Source organism: Echinops telfairi, unplaced genomic scaffold, assembly GCF_000313985.2.
Source record: "Echinops telfairi isolate 266 unplaced genomic scaffold, ASM31398v2 ScPeMD7_7424;HRSCAF=8462, whole genome shotgun sequence".
Lineage (NCBI taxonomy): Eukaryota > Metazoa > Chordata > Mammalia > Afrosoricida > Tenrecidae > Echinops > Echinops telfairi.
The window spans coordinates 51,130,705-51,152,421 of NW_022111324.1; the positions used below are offsets into that span (position 1 = coordinate 51,130,705).

The 21,717-nt window shown below is 45.6% G+C and overlaps 1 protein-coding gene across 1 annotated transcript in view; it reads right to left on the reverse strand.

The window, feature by feature from the left end:
• Positions 1–8,273: 8,273 nt before the first annotated feature.
• Positions 8,274–21,717, reverse strand: part of NUCKS1 (nuclear casein kinase and cyclin dependent kinase substrate 1) — a 44,663-nt gene continuing 31,219 nt past the window's right edge. The window contains exons 4-7 of the mRNA XM_004699835.4: positions 19,882–19,937; positions 15,922–16,074; positions 14,378–14,527; positions 8,274–12,988 (exon numbers count right to left, since the gene is read on the reverse strand). Of these exons, the coding sequence (XP_004699892.1) occupies positions 12,786–12,988; positions 14,378–14,527; positions 15,922–16,074; positions 19,882–19,937 (562 nt within the window). The 3' untranslated portion in view covers positions 8,274–12,785. The remainder of the gene's footprint in view (positions 12,989–14,377; positions 14,528–15,921; positions 16,075–19,881; positions 19,938–21,717) is intronic.

Sequence of the window (21,717 nt, forward strand, 5' to 3'; positions counted from 1 at the left end):
GAGACAAAGATTCCCAGGAATGGCAAGTGAGGTGGCAGCCACAGTGGCTAGTTGTTGCCACTAAACCAGCAGTTCTCAACCTGTGGCTCTCGACCCCTTTGGGGATGGAACGACCCTTTCACAGGGGTCGCCCGATTCATAACAGTAGCAAAATGGCAGTGATGAAGTAGCAAGGAAAATAATTGTATGGTTGGGGGGTCCCCACCACATGAGGAACTTCTTCGGCACAAGGAAGGTTGAGAACCACTGTACTAAACAAATCCCAGTGGGGGCGATAAGTGGGCTGTCTCAGTGACAACGGCCACACCAAGTTATTTTTGCCATTACGAGGAGAAGGGTAAGGATTTGGTCAAGCCAACAGATCGAACCCACCAACGCTCCTGGGGAGAAAGTCGAGGCTTTCTGCTCCCATAAAGCATTCCAAACGCAAACCAAATTCACCGCCACCAAGGCGCCCTGCACTCAGAGACCCTGTAAGACAGAGCAGAACTGCCCGTGGCTTTCAGAGACTATAACCCTTTACAGGAATAGAAAGTCCTGACTCTCTCCTTCGGACGAGCTGGTGGTTTCAAACTGCTGACCCTGTGGCTAGCAGCCACAACGCCACCAGGGTTCGCTATGAAAAGCTACAGTCTTGGAAACCCACAGGGGCAGTTCTACCCTGTCCTCCAGGGTCTCTATGCATCAGAACCCACTCCAGAGCTCTCCCTTTGGACAGGGTTGATATATTGAGTTCTCAAACTTCAGTGGGCACCAGAATCACCTGGGAGCGGTTACAGCAGCTGCTGACCTGGCCCCATCGGTCTCGGTCTGGGGTGGAGCCGGGACTTGGCTTCTCTAACAAGTTCACATCCCACGTTGAGGCTGGTGCTGGTGGTCTGGGAACCACGCTTTGAGAAACACTGTCAGCGAGGATCGAAGCGCAAACCCTTTACTGCCTCGTGTTCCAGCCCACCAGGTAGTTCCATGTGCTTATCAGCCTGTCTTCTACCGCCACACTGATTCTCACAAAGGCGTGGATTCTCCATGATGAATTTTACGCTGAAAACACTCAACGCACTGCCATAGAGTCCATTAGGGCTCGTAGTGACCCTCTGGGACGGGGTAGAACTGGCCCTGTGGGTTTTAGAGACTGTCCCTCTTTGCCTCGGCTTTCTCCAGAGCAGGAGGCGTGGCTGGTGGTTTGGAACGGCTGCCCTTTCCTTTAGCAGCCCAACACCAGGGCAGGGAGTGAGCAGACAGCACCAGGGTGCCTTTAGAAAACAGAGCAGAACACAAAAACAAATCTCTTTTGAAAGCCTGATTGACCCCACCCTGACGGCCTGACAGGAGCGCAGGGAGGTGGGGCGGGGACTGAGAAGCAAGCTCCCATCCCTACCCCATCAGCTGCTCTCAAACTTGGCATCCTACTGGGCCAAGAATGCCCTGAAAAGCAAAGCCAGGGGAGGCAGGCTATCCTAGCTTTCAGTGACATTTCCTTAATACCACCCCTTAAGAGGGAACAGAAAACCCGTTCTCACGACCTACGTGCTGACACTCGGCCAGCTGGCTTAATGAGGGGAAGCGTGTGTCATGCATGGAACAGAGCTTCAGTGATAGGGACCGGGTGAGAAGAGTGAAAATCTTCACTGAGGCCCAGTTCTATCTCTTCAAACAAGATAAGGACAAGAGGGGCTTATCTTATCTCTCCAACAAGCAGAAGGAACGAAGCTTTCACAAAGCTGAGGGTATTTATTGCAAGATAACAGGCTCCTGACTGAAATGTCAGTATCTATTCGCTCTGACCGTTAAGGCCTCTCTGCTATCTGTTGAACTTGGTTTTTCTCCCTTGAGAGTGGAGACTCTGCAGGGGTGACAGAGTGCCCAGGCTCAGCTGTCCGAAGGTCATTCACTCTTCTGGGAGAGGGCCCGTTAGGCCCCCTGCCTCGGATTTTTGTTAGGTTCAAGGATGGTGGTAATGGAGGCCCCACACGGTCAGCGACAGTCCTGCTAAGCCCTGTGGTTCTGTCCCGGGTCATGCTGCCAGCAAGTCGAACTGCCCCTGTGGGTTTCCAACACTAGAACTCTTTACAGGAGCAGAAATGAGCGTTCATTCACTGGCGAGACCTGCTCCCTCTGTGTGAGTGGAAAACCAACTTGGCCGGCCCCAGCAACAACAGGGACGGACAGTCAGTACATGGAGGTCTTCTTCTACTGGGAAGCTCACCATTCGAATTTCAATGACTGAATCCGAGTACTCAAATTCACTGCTGCTGGCTCACTCACAGCGAGCCTCTAGGACAGGGTAGAACTGCCCTGTCCCAGACTATCTTTAGAGGAGTAGAAAGCAGGGAACGGCTGGTGGCTTTGAACTACTGATCTTGCAATCGTCAGTCCAGTGCATAACTACTGTAACACCCGGGCTCCTGGTACTTTAAGAAAAACAAAAACCAACTGAATTTGGGAGTTGCTGTGCTTGTCAGTGACTTGGGAAGTACTGTTTCCTCCTCCTTCCTGGCCCCTTTAAACCCCTCTATATTGTGGGCTGGTTAAAGTTTACCTTGTGTGTGTGTGCAAGAATGCCCGCACTAATAAATAACTCATTTGTACTTCAGAGACGACAAGTGAAAAGACTTTTGAGTCTGCAGGAGTGAAGTTTCTGCCCCGAGCCGTGCCTTTGCCGAGGTCCGCTGGGCTTTCTTTGTTCACAGCCAGGTAGTCTACGGTGCCAAGCGCACCGTATGTGCAAGGGCCTGCTTTTCCGGCACCAGGTGCACACAGGCTCACTCACGCTCACAATGCCACTTTCAGGTAGGGAGCACTGTCCTCTATCAGCCCCAGCTGTATAAAAAGGGTAGGCCGGCTGGGAGTGGGGAGGGGCTTCGAGACTTACCTGAGATCACCTGGAAGTTGATCTTTTGACTTTATCAGAGGCTGGCCGAGGCTGCGCTACAGCAAGTGACAAGATGGGGGCAAGCGACTGGGCGTTGCTGTGGTGGATTCTCACCTCTATTGCTTACAGGACTCCCCCCAGTCTAGGGATGAGTGCACTGGGGCATGGTCCCTGCTCTCAGTGCTTTAACATAGCCACCCAAACCCCACACGCACTGCCAGCGAGTCGATGCCGATTCAGTGACCTTATAGGACAGGGGAGAACTGCCCGTGTGGGCTTCCGAGACTGTCACTCTTTACAGGGGTGGAGAGCCTCCTCTTCCTCGCTCAGTGGCTGGTGGTCTCTAACTTATATGCTTAGCAGCCCAATGCATAACCATTACGACACCGGGGCTCCTTCAAGATATACCGGGATTGCCAACATTCAAAGATCCAAACAATACCTTAGACAGGGAAATCAGACCAAAACTCTCCATTATACCGCGGGCCCCAATTTCTGGTTTGGAATGCTGCCCCCATGGTTGTCATGGTCACTGAACCTTGCTGGTGACTCTGAGGAGAACGCTGGCAGAGATGTGTGCTCTGAGAACTCCCACTTCCATGGTCCGCATTACTAGTGCAGCCCGGCCGGCAGGGCTTCTCAGTCACTGTTCAATGTTTGCTTCTAGGAAAGAGAGAGCAGCGCAGGAGCTAAGCACCCGCCTGCCTGCTTCCGGGAAGAGTGGGGGGGTGGGGTGGGGGGAAGAGCGTGAGAGGGGGCAGGAGGAGAGCAGGATCAACCTGCTTTGCTGATGGCCCAAGGCTGGTCTGTGGTGTGAGGTCTAGGACAACCACCACACTCTTTAAGGAAATGCTCTGCATAGCCACACACCTGAAGTCACGCCAGCAGTTCCCCATACTGGAGCTTTCTGATCTCAGCCCACCATTGCTCCCAGTTTACTACGAAGTGGTGTTTCCTCTGTACCCAGCCCAACTGTTACCCTCGTTCCTCACCTTTCTCCAGGGCTACCTGGCTCACATGAAAACAACTTCTCAAAAAAAACCAACCCACAACCCCCGCCCCCCCCCAGTGCACTGGAAACTATTTGTTCACAAACAAAACAGTGGCAATAAAATAGGTGAGAGGCTGGAGGTTTGTAACAGAGCCGTGGCACACACGAAATATGAAGCGAGGCTACTAGAGCCCCGGCTAATGTTCCAATGACACAGAATGTCGTCCGAGTCTGGCCAGACTCCTCGAGATGCCTAGTGTCTTACTTAACACAGAGCTGCACTGCGTCATGAACTCCGGAGCAAGTGAAGCTCTCTGTGAAAGCAGTGCTGAGGATCTCAGTCCATTAGGCTGAATCGTGAACTATCAGAGACGCAGTTTATACCCATGACGTGAGAATCCAGTCTCCACACCCTTTTTGGTAAAGACCAGTTTCACAATCCATTTTCTGTTAATTCTATTACTCACCCACTGCTATTAAGTCAATGCCAATTCATAGTAACCTGATAGGACAGGGTAGAACTGCCACTGTGGGTTTCCAAGACAGTCAGTTTTTCACTTCCCCCCTAACCATTTTATTTGAGCTAATACAGAGAGCAGTAATTCCATAGTTCAGTCCCGTCCAGCAGTATTGTACAATTGTTACCACCATCACTTTCAAAACATTCTTTCTTCTTGAACTCCTTGATATCAGCTTCCGAGACTGCAACTCTTTATGGGAGTAAAAAGCCCCCTCTTTCTCCTTTGTAGTGACAGGTGGTTTTGAACTGCTGACCTTGGGGTTAGAAGTTCAATGCATAACCAGTAGGCCACCCCCCACACCCTCAAACAAAACCAACCAAATTCACTGCCATTGAGTGGATGCTGACTCCTAACACCCTTACAGGACAAGGTGGAGGAAAGGACCCCCGGGTGTGTTTCTAAGACTGAAACTCTATAAAACAGTTTTCCCTAGGAGTGGCTGGTGGTTTCAAACCGCTGACCTTGGGGTTAGCAGCCCAACATGTAACCACTAAGCTACCTGGACTTCTTAATTACCACACATGCTCATTTCCTTGGAGGGGAGAATCACTTCTTACCACGCAACCAACTAGGGTAGCCAAACAAGCAATTTTGCTAAAATTGAGGTCATGCATTTTTTCTTGGATCAATGCCTTTCTATGCTACTACCTTCAGAGCCTCACCTCACTTATCCATCCTAACCTCTCAGAGGCAGGCCAGCCCATAAAGGACATCTTCCTGTTCAGGTCAAGATGGAAAAAGAACTACCTGACATATTACATTTCACATCAAAGTAGCCTTACACACCCTATTGAAAGAGCTAGAGTATTCAAGTTTTCTAATGCTTTTAGTAGCTGCATGTGTGTACACACGTTCACATAGCTACATCCCACTCACTTTAGAAGTTTTAAAGCATGGGAATAAGTGTGTTTTGCCAACTACAGGGCTTCTTAGATTTCTAAGCCAATCATATCTATCTGGGAATCAGTTTCGAGTTAAATCAAGGCAAAGTGTTACTTCTTGTGTTATCGTATTTTAAAGTCAATATTTGCCTTAAAAGGATGGAAACTCCGGCTGCACCCTCACTCCCTGCCTCCGGGGTGAACACAGCATTGCTTGTACAGTATTTGTCCAGGTCTTTACTAAGGAAATAGGAGGCACACGTGTGAACCACGTTGATTTCTCCTGGTGGAGAGCAGACCCAGCCAATGCATGCCAAAACGAACACCTGACCATTCTATGAAGGAGAGACTTGCCATCAACGGAAAGGAACTCCAAATGCAAGGCTGTAGAGCTTGTGCGAAACACTACGTAGTTCCCAAATGCGGCCTCTTGACACAGGGACCAACAGTTCATAGCTGTGCTTTGAAATCACAGCGTGCACGTCTTTTGATCAGGTTTTGGGGCTGTAAAAGTCAATGGCATGAGGCCAGCCATTGGACTGCTGCACGGACTCCAGCATGAAGTTGGCACACTCACCAGACGCAAGTAGGTGACAGTGTCCTAATACAGGACTCTGAGCCGAGGGCGGTATCCAAACCAAGCACCGAGAGCAACGTCAAGTACAGGGAAGACAGACACTGCCCTCTACCGTCAGAAGGAAATTGTTGTCGTTCGTCCTCACCAGGAAGTTTCATTGGAAGCAATCTATCTAGGAGGCATAGGGATTTCCAAGCAAATGAAATGAATCAATTCCCGAGAAATGTTCGCATCCCAGCGAGGAGTTTCAAAATTTCCCCATTAAATCGTGGTTGTAACGGACTAACTAGACGGGTAAGGCATAGCTGCTACTTGGAGCTGTAAAAGTCATGTCAACAAGGTCAATACCAGGAAGGAGGCTCCAGGACAGTGGTTCTCAACCTTCCTAATGCTGAGTCCCTTTCACGCAGTTCCTCATGTTGTGGTGACCCCCAACCATAAAATTATTTTCATTGCTACTTCTTACCTGTAATATTGCTAGTTATGAATCGTCATGTAAATATCTGGTGTGCAGGACATTTTGTTACAAATTCAACATCATTAACGCAGTGATGCATCACAAAAGTACATAGTGTGAAATATTTATTTCTAATAACAAATAAATGGAATTTTGTCTTGAAGCATGGGTAAGTCTACACACCGAATACTTGTACATGGGCGTGTCTGCATGTGGGCAGACCTGCTTGGACATGGACAGAGGGGCGGTGTCTCAGTTCCTAAGACCATTGGAAATATGTTTTACAATGGTCTTAGGTGACCCCTGTGAAAGGGTCATTTGACCCCCAAAGGGTCTCGACCCAGATTAAGAACTGCTGCTTCAGGGACTCATTCAAATGGGAGCTGGCTTTAGGGTTAGCATGTAACATAAAGTACACAGGACTTGTGACTCGGTTCAAGTTCTCGCTGGACTACACACTAGCCATGTCAAATGACATGCTGCCCGAAGCAGGTAACCTTTCGATAAAATTGGAGCGGCCTCGCCAGTCTGTTGGTGGTAAAACGGAATGAGGTGAATGAAATGCAAGGCTATCCACCAGCTGGCCTGAGATGTACCGATAGTGTTCAAATGCTACCTCACGTTCACATGTGAAGGCAGTGCCCGGGATAGTTTATCATACCCAGTCTGATGCGGTTGAGATTCTTTACACCAGAATGTTTTCGGCAATGCATTGTACAAGGAAACGGCACGTTCATCACAAACCCCTACAGGTTACGAAGAAACATGAGCCCTCTGCAGAAGCCGGCATCATCTGGGGCAAAGAACTGGTATGCAGTGAGGGAAGTAAGCTGGCTCCTGGGAGCTTTGGGGTACTGGGGGTTACACATTGGCTGCTAACCCCAATGCCAGCAGTCTGAAACCACAAGCAGCTCATAGGAAGAAAGATGAGGCTTGAAAACCCTTAAGGGCAGTTCTAACCTGTCTCACAGGGTCACTCACTAAGAGTCCGCATTTACTGAAAGGCAGTGAGAGTTTTCCGAAGCTCGTTACTGAGGCAGAACAGTGGAAAAGGGCATTTAATATCAAAGTCATGCTTGCATGCCAATTAATGTCACAGGTAGAGAGAGATCTACCTGTGATGTCACAGGTAAAGAGAGATCTACGGCTTTTTGCTCCCAGGAAGTTACAGCCTTGGAAATGCAGAGGCAGGCTGACGGTCCTACCGTGTCCGAGTGTCAATATCCACGTGACGGCCTCAATGTAGCTTTTTAGCTACACCAGCCCAGTTCCAACCAAGGATTATTATTTCAGCCTAAATTGCAAGGCGATTTAGTGTAGTCCTTCCAGGTTATGAGACTGAATGCAAAATTTTATGCTTTGTGATTACAGATCCTTTATTGTATGATTCATGAAATACATTGTCCTCCAAAATACTGTATAACCCTGGGTGTCAGGTAGGGGAAATGCTAATTAGGGATTCTCACTCATTCAGTCCAATGGGTCCTTAATAAATAAACAGTGAGTGCTCCCACTACCTTTGGCCTCTCCACTCGGTAGTAAGTTACCCATCACTCCTGACTTTTCGGATCTGCTGTCCTTATCGCTGAGATGGCTACCGTCCATCTCCCAAGGACTGGCTGAGGGGCCAGCCGGGCCCCGCAGGGTCAGATCTGCGCCAGGGGGTCAGAAGAAGTACACAGAACACACATCTGGGTTACAAAAGCCCTTTTATAAAGCCATTTTAAACAAAACAAAAAAGTTTACAAAAGAAAAAAAAAAGATACAGAAAAAGAATAACTTGCTTCATATGTCCCAGAAAGAGGAGGAAAAAAGGGACAATGCCAACATGCTCAACGATAAAGGGTTCTTTTTCTTAATTTTTTTTAATACAAAATACAAGCAAAGGATACACATACTTAAAAACAGAGCTCAGGAGCAGACACGCAGTCCTGGAAACCCTTCGAGAAAAGCAATGCAGGAGTTTTTTTTTACTCTCGTCTACGCCGATGTGGAAATTAAGTAGCACAAAGGACCTTCACACAGTTCCGCCAAGGCATGTTGCATCTCCAGTTCCCGGACATGCCAACAAAATCATGTACACGGCAATCCCAGTGAGATCCAAAGAAAAACCCAAAGGCCTTCTCAATGAAATGGTTCCATTCAAGCTTACTTCCCTTCCCATAGTGCCATAGCTACAGATTCCAGCACTGCTGAAAAGCATTGCAAGAATGCCCAACCTGCTGGTGAGCAACCACGTGTGTAGCAAACAAAGGTTCACTGGGAATACAGGGACGCCCCCATCTCAGCTTCTGGACTAGGTAACAGCTGTGAGCAGGTCCTCTCTTAGAACCCTTCCTGCTCAGAAGGTCAACGCTTACAGAGGAAAGTAAAGGTTGACAGGGAATTTTAGAGTGGGCAAAATGAGTGTGTCTGGAACAGGAATTCTCAAGGCAAGTAATTCCCCAAGAACTTGGCTGCTGTTTAACCTGGCAAGTCTTCAGTCTTTCCTGCACTCTTGCAGGGATTATTAAGTGTAGAGGTTTGATGCAACATGTTCATGGTAAACAAACTAGTAGAGCTCTTATTTACAAGTTTTGTAACAAATACTTCTGGAGAAAAAAATTTTTTTCACTAATTTCCAGAAGACAAAGGTTTAATTGCCAGACATATACAAACACACACTCACACCCACACAATACTTCAGGGGCTTTTATACATGTTATTTAGGGCATAAACTGAGTACTACACCCCCACCCCAGCAAAAAGAAAAAAAATACCCCAATTTTACCCTCCCCCCCATAATCTAGAAAACCCTCCCTTAACCCCTGATGTACAAAGTGTATGCACAATGGTGGCATTCCACCAGCCACACAAAGCATGCTCCCACAGATGTCACCAGCTCAGTCATTCCATTGGCATGGCAACAGGCAGGTTTTATGGGATTTTTCCCCCCAATAGTGGTTAATACACAGTCAGCACCACTGTGAATTTTGTGAATTAGGCTTTGAGGAGGGGAAAACAAACAAACAAAAAACCCAGACAGAGGTATAACAATGGGTTTGGGAATCAAGAATTCTCTCAAGTTGATCCTAAGACAAAAAGGAAATGGGTTGCAGATTGAAACTTGGTTTGGATAGTGCGGTGTCCTGATTCAAACGATTAATGAACTCCGTTTTCAAATAAACGCAGCGTCTTTCACAGAGAAACGGACAATTATCCATACCTTAAGAGAAACCAGCTTGTTCTATTTTCCCTACTCCTCAGCAGGAAACGTGTATTACTCACTCAAGCCCATGAAGAACAGAGCCTACATGTAGGCTCCTCCGGTGACAGCCTTTCTCCCCAGCACAGCTACCAGAGACACAGGCTCAGAAAGCACTGTTGAAAGGCGCATTCATTCTCGAGGGCAGGGACAAGGGCCACACCACCTTTCCTAACCGAACCATCTGAAAGGCATCTCCTCAGTTGGAGTTTGCTTAAAGACAAGCATTATTTCCTCCCCTAGCCAGTACTCTGAAATCGACTTGTGACTTGACTGCTCATGAAACAAAGAGAACTGTTATAACAAAGCCCAAGTGTCAGGTTCGGCTGGCCCTCTCAGTTTACTGAGTTTTAACCTCGAGCTCCACTCTTGCCCAAGGAAGGAAGTACTCCACGAAAGAATGATTTCGGAGCCAACCAAGATGGGAAACAAAATCAGCATCAACGTTCCTTCATGGGAATACATCTACACCGATTCTTTAAAATGAAAGATTTGCTCTCATCACCTCCTTAAGAGGAAACACCAGTAGTTTCTTTTATGGGATCAACACGGGGGTAGAGGGAGGAGAGGGGAAGCAAGAAAAACTACCATTTCTAAAATGAAGTGAACCCCTTGGGGCCCACCCCACTGATGCCGACGAGGGGCTGAAGTAGCAGCAAGATACAGATGGTTTCATAAAAGAAGCCAGACCCCCATTGCTATCACTTGGAAGGGAACCTGGGGGTGGGGTGGATGGTGTAGTGTCAGTCAGCAGAGCTGAAAAGTATGTCACATGGGTAAAGCTAACAGCGTGAACAGACACTGCGAGAAGAAAACACAAACGAGCACCTCTAAGTCCTATTTCCTGAGCACTGCAAATTAAGAGAGCTAACCAATGCTACTGCCACCTGCCCACAGGCAACCTGGAAAGAGGAGGAAGTGGAGGGAAGGGCGGTGCCAATGGTCATGCCCACGCCCACTGAGCACCTGTTCCCAGAGGAGGCACTGCAACTACCCTCCTATTTGCATGCAGTGACCTAGAGGAAGACTGGGGTGGTGTGGTGGGCAACAGATCATTTGGAGCCTGGTCTCTAGTCTCTCAGGCATATAGAATACATTTTCAATCTTATGATTGAAAAACAAACAAAAAAAACGAAAGGGGAGTGGTGTTCACAAGCAAACAAGCACACACCCAAACACACGCAAGTTACCTAAAGGACCCAAGCAGGCTGTGGTTACGGGTGTGTACATCACGACCAGAGATGCTAGTACAGATGAATCTACCAGAGAACTCGGGTTACGCAAAGTCGCAAGGTTGGCGTTTTAAGACAGCTCTCCCCCTCTTCATGAGATGTCATCTAAGCCCCAATGCCGCCAGGAGTGTAAGCCTGGGTTATAAACCCTGAAAAAGGCAGCCTGTGGCAGAAGCACTGGAAGGTCTTTACTACAAGGAACATCGACGTTCTTGTTAAAAACGGATTCTTGAACAGACCCACTACAGCACAGGATCTTTCCACACTACTGCTATAAAGTTCCCAAGAATAAGTTTATGCAAGAAAGATAATCCAACCACTACTTATGCTCAAGTCTTACATTTTTGTCCTGGCATGGAAAATTCCAAACTTATTAACATAGATGGAGTAACAGTGAGGACATGAATCCACTGGGTGATTCCAAAAATAGCACAATAAAAATATATATTCCTGGCAAAACCTTTCATCTTAGAACACCTGCAAGACAGTCATGTTGTCAGGAACAAGAACATACTGCAGCTTAAAAGCTGGGCATCAAGGAAGCAAGCCCAGGTAAAAGGCAGCAAAGAGATAAGAGCTTGAATTTCAGGAATTTCTCAGCCTTTTATAAGTCCTTTTTATGTCTCTTATTTTATATACCTCTTTTGTGAGACGTATAAAGTGTTGCTCATCAACTGCATGGAGGGCTCCTGAATGTAGGGCTTCTTTAGCACTGCTGAGCCCCAAACGCCTGCTTTCAGCCACCAGAGCAGTAAGCAGGGGACCAGGGGGAGAGACTCGAGCCAAGGGTTACCGCACCCTCACCCAGGACAGGGAGTGGGCACGAGCAGGTCGAGGAAGGAGTCTGGTGTCACAGCAAGCGGAGGAGAGATGCATTATGGAAGGCGCTGCAGAAGAAAGGGGCAGCTGGGTGTGGAGAGGAAGACACGCTGCCCTCCACACCAGCACGGGCCTCGGGATCTGAGGACACAGCTCCAGCAGAACAGAAGAACAGCGACTCTCTCTCTATCCTCGTGAAGGAGACATCGCAACCCATGTGTATTTGAGTTTCACATGAACTGGTACTTTATTTGCTTAAAGCCTAGACAACATTGTAGTTTGGGAGGAAAGTCAATGTGAAGCAGAGCTCGGCATGGCCGTCTCAACGCGAGGGTTTTTGCTGGGTCTGCTTTTCCCTGGGGCGGGGGATATACGTGGTAAAATGTTATCTAAGAAACAGACAGATACACATATATTTTAAAAACATGAACCCTTAGAGAATGAGATCTGAAATCCAAAGTGATTTCAGTTTTGGCGACCCTGCCTTTTTTTATTTCCTTCTTAAAGACCGCACAGGAGAGGGTCCCCTGCGAGTCTCTGAGCCCCATGGTGAATGAAAGGGCACTGGCACCCTCAGAGTCAGGCAGCCTCTCCCAAGATAAAAATAGGAATACTTTAGTAACAACTTAGAATTCACCTTCATCTCCTTCCCTACCTGCCTCCATCAGTGGAAGTTTAAGGTCATGATTTTTTAAAAAGACATGGATACTCATGTATATAGATAATAAAAGCTCCTATTAGAGGACTTTTAAAAAAAAAAGTGCAGGTAGGAACAAAGAAGCAATCAATTTTAACTAAATCCACACTACACTTTCTGATCACTAGTCAACTTCCTGTCATTTAGCAAAAAGGAAATTTTTTATAGTGTTCATCTCAAATCTTAATTGCGTTATAACCTTGCATTAAAATAAAAAGATGAAGCAGTCAATCCAGTAATTGGACATGGCTTTCATCGAGGGTGGGGTGGGGTGGGGATGGCAAAGAGAAGCCCAACATCCAAGAGAGGTAACTTACAAGATACAATGGTTTTCTTTTTTCTTTTTTAAAGGAAGAAAGAAAGGTTAACAAAAAAAAAAAAAAAGGCATTCAAAGACCCCATGAGTCAAGCCATAGCCAAAACCACATTCTATCGTAAGTAGGTTCTCTTTCTTTCTCTCTTTAATAAAATCTCTCCCCAAACCATCATCACTTTTAATCATCCCCAGACTGGGCTTCATCTTCAGACCCTTCATCCCCGGACTTCCCTGGAGGGGGGCTGGCAGAGGCTTTCTTTTCTGGAGGGCTTTCTGGCTCGTCGTCTTCGTCGTCTTTGGGGGAAGGAGTCTTTTCCTTTGATGCCTTGGATGCTGTGGGACGGCCCACTTTGCCTTTGCCTTTCACCGGACTCGGCGTCACTGGAGGAAGGAGAGTGCCCGTTTGAGAAAGGTAACAGAGACAACTGTCTTTCACACCACCACCTCCACGAGTGAAGCCTAAAGACACTCTTCCACCTGCTAACCACCAAGTTGGGCACCAAGGCACACACGTATTCCTAGAAACCGCGCTCAGGTTCGGAACTAGCCACGGAGATCAGGGCAGTGTCGGGTTTGTTCCTTCTCGGACCACCACTGTCACGTGTATCAGCAATGATCCTCATGAATGGGAGGGGAGGTACAGGGGTGGTGCAAGCCAAGCGGTACATACACGGGCTCGGCTGCTAACATCGTAAAGTTGGAGGCCAGAGGTGCCAGACTTGTTAGAGGGCCTGATGGTCTAGCTACTTTGGGAAAAGCCCGTGAATCCCTTTTTACTCTGAAATGCACCTGGGAGTGGGGGTGGGGTGGGTGTTGCCAGGAGCAAAAGGGACTCGTGGTGGCAGTTTACTCTGTCACACAACACAGAAAAACACAATGTGCCCGAAATGGCACCCCATCCTTAGTGCCTTGTGAAGCCAATTAGTCATGATAAAATGTGTTTGTTTAAAAACCAAGCTAAGAGGGCAAGAGACCAGAGAAACCAATGCCTTCAAATCATCTGATATCGTTGCATCGACCCCAAGAACAAGAAGTGCTAAGTGAAAGCCCCGGTTCTAGTAGCCTGAATAAAACCACAGGTTCAAACAGCAAGCCCAGGCTCGTGATTTCATTAGAAACGAAGCTTGCCTAGAAGAATGAGAATTATCTAGCAGGAAGCACCAATGCTCAATCAAGTAAAAGGAATCCAGGTAACCAAGGGCGAAGTCGAATAGTGGGGTTGGAGGGAATGGGGCAAGTCAGAACACAGACCTTAAATGCTGTATTAAAAGTAGGTTTGTGTATTTTTCAGTTTCAACAATCTGTTAACTACTAAAATTTGAGACTCGTGGGTGGGTGGGTGGGGGGCTGAAAGAGCATAGATGGCGATGCTGACCAAGTATTTAACACACTGTGCCGGATACAAACCGGCAATTCCTGAATCTTGCAATGTATGGCAGCCCTTAAGAGAACACGGCTAAGCGCACTAGACTCTAGGTGGGATGGAAATCCCTATTTTAATACAGCCAACCTATCAAGTAGCCTTTCCTAAACATTAAAAACAGAACAGCTGCTAAAGGGTTCTCAAATCAGGTTTATCTGGTAGCAAACCCTAACCCTTCTCCTTCTTCCTAATCCATCTTTAGTGATACTTCCAGATACAGAAGACATGTCCATTTGGGATTCTTGTATTCCTGCTAAGTATCTGGCAAATGTCAGGTTTTAATACAGAATCTGGGGTTCTTGCAATTTTCTAAATCAGTATTTTAATCTCCTTTTCCCATAACTCACCTGTTGCCTTTAGCCTGGGTTTAGGCATTTTCTTTTCTTTTCTCTCAGGTTTGGATTTCTTAACCATCTTTTTGTTTTTCTTTTTTGAACTGCCATAATCACTATCGTCATCGTCTTCCATTAGAAAATCTTCATCACTGCCAGAATCTTCTAAGGAGGAGAAGAATGTTAGCAAGCAACTCACCGTGCACACACTCCCATGTGAAGAAAATTAGTGTGCAGAATGGCTGAAAGACCCCATCTGGAACCCTAATGCTCTTAGGGTCTACTTGCGGTTATACTGCCAACTGGCCTTACATCACCTCACAGGAGGATCACACGACTTGGTTGAAAGGATCCGGAGCCCTGGCTGCACAGTGGCTCAAGCACTGGGCGGCTCACTGTAAGGGTGCTGGCTGGAACCCGTAAGCTAATCCAGGGGAAGAAACCCTGGACGCCCTGTGGGGCAGTCAGAACCAACTTGACAGCAATGAGTTTAAGGAAGGGGCATCTTAATACAAACCAAAGCCATCAATAACCTCTGGTAGCCCCACCATTCCCATGACAAGACCAGGTCAATGAAATCCAACAGACCTGGAGTTTAACGTGCAACTATAAATACATGCAAACACACCCAAAAATACTAATCTGATTAGTAACCTGTGAAGAATCCTGTTAGGAACTTTCGCAAGGGAGGGAGAGAAGTCTACACACTTCCTCCACCAGGCCAAAATATAACTCAAAACCACAAACACTAACAGACATGTAACTGTTAGCTAACAATTGTTCATTCAATTCTTGAGTACAAGGCAGTATCAGTTACTGAATAAAGAATGCAATCGTGAACATGGCAGACAGACAATTATAATCATGGGGATCTTGGAAGGTTTAAAATATTTTGGTTTATCAATGGTTTATTAAAAGTCAACTCCACTGATAAAATTATTACCTAATCCAGTGAACTAATTTTGGCATAGTGGTTATCCATTGGGCTACTAACAGGATCAGTAGTTCAAAACCATCAGTCACTCCGAGGGAGAAAAACGGGCGTTCTACTCCAGTGAAGAGTTATTTTAGTCCTGGAAACCCACCGGCCCTTCAGTGAGTCAGGAGTGACTCAATGGCAATGAGTTTGGTGTTTTGTGCTGAGTCAATTATGACCAATAGTGCTCCTACTATCAGGACAGAGTAGGAATTCTGGTGGTGTATGGAGCCAAGCGGTTAGGCACTGGGCTGCTAACGTCAAGGTGAGCAATTAGAAACCACCAGCTACTCCAGAGGAGAAAGCTACTCCTGGGACTTTCTACTCCTGAAAAAAGTTACAGTCTCGGAAACTCATAGGGGCAATTCTACCCAGTTCCATGAGGTCTCTATGAGTCAGAACTAACTTGCTGGCAGTTGAGTTTTTTTGGGAAAGGATTATATGTTGAGCTGCTTAACCACAGGTCAGTGGTTTGAACCCACCAGCCAGCCACTCCAGAGGAGTTATCACCATAAAACACACGAAAGCCATGAAGGTCAGAAACGATCCCCCACAGCAGATGCACACAGCTGGTTTTACATACTTTCTTGGAATGGTGCCTCGTCCTCCTCTTCTTGCTCTTCCTCGCTGCCCACATCCTCCATGAGCATTTCTCTCTGCTTCGAAGCCGCTTTTGATGCTGCCTGCCGCTGCTGGCGCACATTTTTATGATCTTCTTTTTCATCTTCACTGTCCTCTGCAACGAACAGCAAAAGCAATGACGCCGTGAACAGTGTTCTTTCTGCGTTTAACTAATAGCTGAGTGGAACACCCACCATTGAGTAATGAGTATGAGACATAACCAGCAGTCTGTACATTTCATTTACAGAGTAAATTCTAGTCCTAAAAACTCCAAAACACGCAGGAGGAGTTTAAAATTCCCAAAGAATGAACTTGAATGAGACAACACACCCATTATCACAAAGCAAGCTGGGTTGATAGTTTAGAATAAGAAGCTGAGCCTCAGGTGTGTACAGCTTCCCACAACATACTTTAAACGTACCACATTGCGTTGTTCTACAATTCTAAGTTATATGAAAATCTATTAACTATTTTCTGCAGTTAAAGTTAGAAAAGTGTTTTTAATCTAAACAGGAGAGAGGAAGAAAGCCTTCCAACAGAATTTCTTCCGAGATTCAAAAATAAACATTAGCATGCAGATCCTAAATGTTAAAATGCTAACTAGTGAATGTGGCATGGACATTTCAATTTAGAGGGTGCAGAGAAATCTTTATTTTGACTCCAAGTGCCCCCTCACATTTTTGGGACAGAGTATAACTGCTCTAGAATTTCTGAGACTGCAAATATTTCTAAGAGTAGACAGCCTTATCTTTCTTCTGTAGAGTAATTGGTGGGTTTGAACCACTAACCTGATGGTCAGCAATCCAATGCTTAACCCACACCACCATCCCGGGTTCTCTCAGAGTTTAGTTAAAACATTTTTAGCACAGCCATGTTGACGATGGGTCTGATTAAAAGGCAAGCTACTGGCCTCCTGGAGCTACATGAAGGTGTAGTTTGTGTTAATTTCCATCTACATCCCTTTCCTGGGGTCTGCTCGCCTCACTATTAAAGACTGAGCAGCTTCTCTTCTGGAATAAGACTGTCAGTTTCAGCAACCACTCTTCTCTATCAAAACTCTCATCTGGAGATAATTAGCAGGGAATAAAGCTGACCTTAGCCCCAAACTACACTCACCTGGGAGGAGATGTGCTAACTACTCAAACCAAAAGAAACTCTCTGCCATCAAGTTGATTCCAACTCACAACAACCCTATAGGTCTGGGTAGAACTGCCCCGTGAACTTCCAAGACTGTGATGTTTTTGTGGTGGTAGAAAATCTCATTTGTCTCCCAAGGTTGCTTCCAACTGCAGACCTTGCATCACTAGGGGTTCCTTGTGCCTATCACAAGTAAAGACTTACTCACCCTGCAGGGCTCGCAAACCTAATTAAACTTAAGTTTCAAATTCCGGTCCACAGAGGAGGTGAACAGAATGATGGCAGAGCAGGTTAATTTCTTTTCAATGTAGGCAGCCAGACACCATACGAAAAAGGCAAAGAAGCTCTGTAATGAATTTAGCAGAATTCTTGCCTATCTTCTTTTAAAAAAAATTATTAAAAGATGATTTTATTGGGGGCTCTTACAGCTCGTATCACAATCAATACATCCATCCATTGTGTCAAGCACATTTGTACATGTTGCCACCATCATTTTCAATACATTTTTTCTACTTGAGCTCTTGGTATCAGCTCATTTCCCCCCCTTCCCCAGCTTCCCTCCCTCATGAACCCCTGATAATTTATAAATTATTATTCTTTTCACTGACCGCTGTCTCCCTTCACCCACTTTTCTGTTGTTCGTCCCACTGGGAGGGGGTTATATGTCGATCACTGTGATCAGTTCCCCCTTTCTCCTCCCACCTTCCCCTTACCATCGCAGATATTGCTACTCTCATTATTGGTCCTGATGGACTTATCTGACCTGGATCCGTGTTTCCAGCTCTATCTGTACCAGTGTACATGCTCTGGTCTAGCCGAATTTATAAGGTAGAATTGGGGTCATGATAGTGGAAGAGGGGAGTGGGGGTGGCGGGAAAACACTCAAGAACTAGAGGAAAGTTGTATGTTTCATCAGTGTTGTATCAGATGAGTGAATGGCTCATCTCTTTCTTGTGACCCTTTTGTGAGGGATGTCCAATTATCTACAGATAGGCTTTGGGTCTTCAATCTGTGCCCCCCCCATTCACATGATTTTTGCGTTCCGGGTCTTTGATGCCTGATATCTGATTCCATTGACACCTCATGATCACACAGGCTGGTGTGCCTCTTCCAAGTGAGCTTTGTTGCTTCTGAGCTAGATGGTTGCTTGTTTATCTTCAAGCCTTTAATACCCCAGACACTATATCTTTTGATAGCCGGCCACCATCAGCTTTCTTCACATTTGCTTGTGCACCCTTTTCATCTTTAGCAATTGTTGGTAAGTTCACCTTACCTGGGCTATTAGAACAAAGTATTATGGAGGAAGGCCCAATGTCCACTTTCTACCTCAATACTTGCCATATAAATATGTGTGCATAGATCTATTTCCTCAACATTATATGTACATGCCTGTGTTTAGACCTCTAAGTGTTCTTTGCCTCCTAGTTCTTCCCTCTATTTCTATTTACTTTCCTCTTGTCCCACTATCCTGTTCCGCCTTTACTCGGATTTCAGTAATTCCTAAGATTATCTTCTATATACTAGCTACACAGTATTCTTGTTTAAAGGGTGGTCAGAAAGGTTTCAGCAGGGGAACGTAGATGAAAAACAAAAGAAGCTGAGAACAGTATTGACTAAATGCTTGATTCTAAAGGGTAAATTCAAAAATAACAACAGTAAACAAAGCCACCAGAGTGTAACATTTTGATTTGGTCAAAGAGACTTCGTTAGTTTACATTCATTCTTTTAAGCGAAAAGTCCCACAAAAAAGCTTTCTGCGGCCACTGTTTCAAAAGGTCAATGAACAGGTTCGAAACGAACCTTTCAACCTAGAGTTACCCACTCTTTTTATCCTTACCTAAAAGAGCTATGGTGGCAGCGCTGTGGGCTAGATGATGGCCTGTCAACTGAAAGGCCAGTGGTTCAAGCCCACCAATTGCTCTATGGGAGAAAGCTAAAGCAGTCTGTTCCTGTAAAGATCTAGAGTCTCAGACACCCACAAGGAGTCGCTATGAGTCAGCAAGGACTCGATGGCAATGAGTGTGGTTTTGGTTTTATATATAATTCTAAGGAGATCTGATGATACAAAGGTTCAGTCTGGGAAACCCTGTGGGTTGGCATTAATACTGTCCCATAGAGTCAAGAGCATATAGGCAACAGGAAATACATATCTCTATTATTTATCTACTGTATGTACACGGTCTTCAATCTTAACTATCAGAATAATATTAGGCATTTAAAATAACAAAGTCTCACCTAGACCCACTGAACTAGAAAACTCAGGGCAGGATATGCTCAGGTGATCTTTGAACAACATAGGTTTGAACCATTTGGGCCTCCTTATAGACAAAGATTTTTCTGTTGCTATTGCAGTGAGTGCAAGTGTTTCAAGAATCAGTTTAAAACACCATGAGATCTGCATACAGGCAGGTAGTGTTGTTTCAAGGTTTGGATGTATTTTGAAAACAGCTTCACAGGCGACTGTAATAGCTGCCATGATAAAGAATCACTATAAAGCCACTGTTTGCCAAAAGGGGGTGATACCACCCCCTGGTGGGGGTGCTGGAAAGATCCAGGGGGCTGCAAAAGCAAATATCTGCACATTATCCTTGATTACAAGAGGTGGTTTTTTTTCAATCATTAGAGGGGCCTGAGTAATTTTTTTTAATCTAAAATGGGGGTGGTAGGCCAAGCGGCAAATTCTTTTTAACCCCATTACTGCTAACAGTGTCTGGTATCTAAAACCTAGGTGTTAAAACGTGTAAACAAATAGCATGACACTATTCAATTAGCAATAGTTTACTACCTGCTGAGTGAGAGTCATCCTTCTTGGTCTTCACATCTTTATCTTCAGAGTCCTCACTATCAAGAGAAATCAATGCACAGTCTTAGGTCTAAGTCTAAAGATCTCTGACCCCAAAGTGTACTGAACACATTTAAACACATGACAAGGAGCGAAATTACTTCTATTACTTTCCCCCCTCAGAATAAACACAAGTTGATCTATTTTAGAAAACTGCCTCCACAAACCCAGAAGATGAAAAGAATGTCTTTCAACAAAGGTGAAAATTTCTCACCCATGGGTGGGTCACAAAAATAGTTAACTAGAAACATTCTCTGTGGACAGAGACATAAACATGGGTTACATGAAATGAATGTGTTAGTGGCAGTACACTGAGCAGACAAATGGGGCAGTCTTGCCAAGGTGCAAAAAACATCTAAAATATATTAATTTAAGGGAAGTGGGGTGCAGTTATGTAGCTGAAAATATTGTAAAAAAAATTACTTAGTGGGAAATAAATGTAAATCACTAAGTATTGACCACTTAGTATTTTTTGCTTCCAATATTTCCATGCATCAGAAATATCAAAACACACACACACACACACACACACACACACACGAAATAAGACACATGAAGGAATTTTCATAAAGGAAATCAAAATGAGCTCAAGACAATTCTTCTAAAATGAAATAAGGGGTTTCGATTTTTATAAACAAAATTTTAAAGTCACAAATCAGCAAAATTTAACTTAGGAACTGGGTTCTAACATCCTGTTTTCTGGTGACTACCGTATTTACTCAAGTATCAGCTGACCTGAATATAAGCCGAGGCACCAAATTTTACCACAAAACTGGGAAACTTATTGACTCAAGTATAAGCCTAGGGTGGGAAATGCAGCAGCTACTGGTAAATTTCAAAATAAAATTAGATACCAATGAAATTGCATTAATTGAGGCATCAGTAGGTTAAATGTTTTTGAATAATTATTTCAGGGAAAAATAGTAAACTAGCTCTGTAAGTGGAAAAGAGGGTCAACAAAAACAATATGGTATCAACAATAACTATACATGCTGTGTTACTACATGCGCTGCAGTACTACATATGCTGCCTTACCGAATGCGCACAATGCAGCTTGTATAGTTTGAAGCCTAATGCAGGCTGATGATATTCCAGAATGTGGTGACACGACTGTGTGCATAGAGCAGCCTGTATTAGGGCTCAAAATATACACGCTGCGTTGTGTATGCAGTGCATTACTGCATGCACTGTTACTGCATACGCAGCACTACCACATATGTATGGGAGGTGCTAATGCAATACATGCAGTAACAGTGCAGTGTGTATAATATGAGCCCTAACACAGGCTGCTCTATGCAAGTATAGTCAACACTGGGTCCAGACAGGGGTTAATAAGGAAATAAAAAATAAAATATAGCAGACTAAGTACTGTAAATAAATGCACTATATATCCAAGACCAGAGATATACCGGTACTTGTATTCAGCAATGCTGTCTACGGCCATACCACCCTGATTGCGCCCGATTTCATCTGTATTCAGCAATGCTTGGGCGGAGCAAGGGGGGCATGACCAAGCATAGGTAAGACTGTCATTGGTCTACTGTCAAAGGCTACGTCATTGGTCACAGCCCTGAGGAAGAGCAGCGGCATCCGACATTCATCTACAAGGATGCGGTGCGCCCCAGGTACCAGCACACAGAAGCCGGCAGGTTCTTGCCCAGTACGGCATGGACAGCCCAGAGGCTGCGGTTGTGCAGGAGAAAAGAAGAGCGGTGATATCAGCAGTCATTGAACCACCCACAGAGGCTGCAGGCGCCCGCCGATGAGCGGGAGAGACTG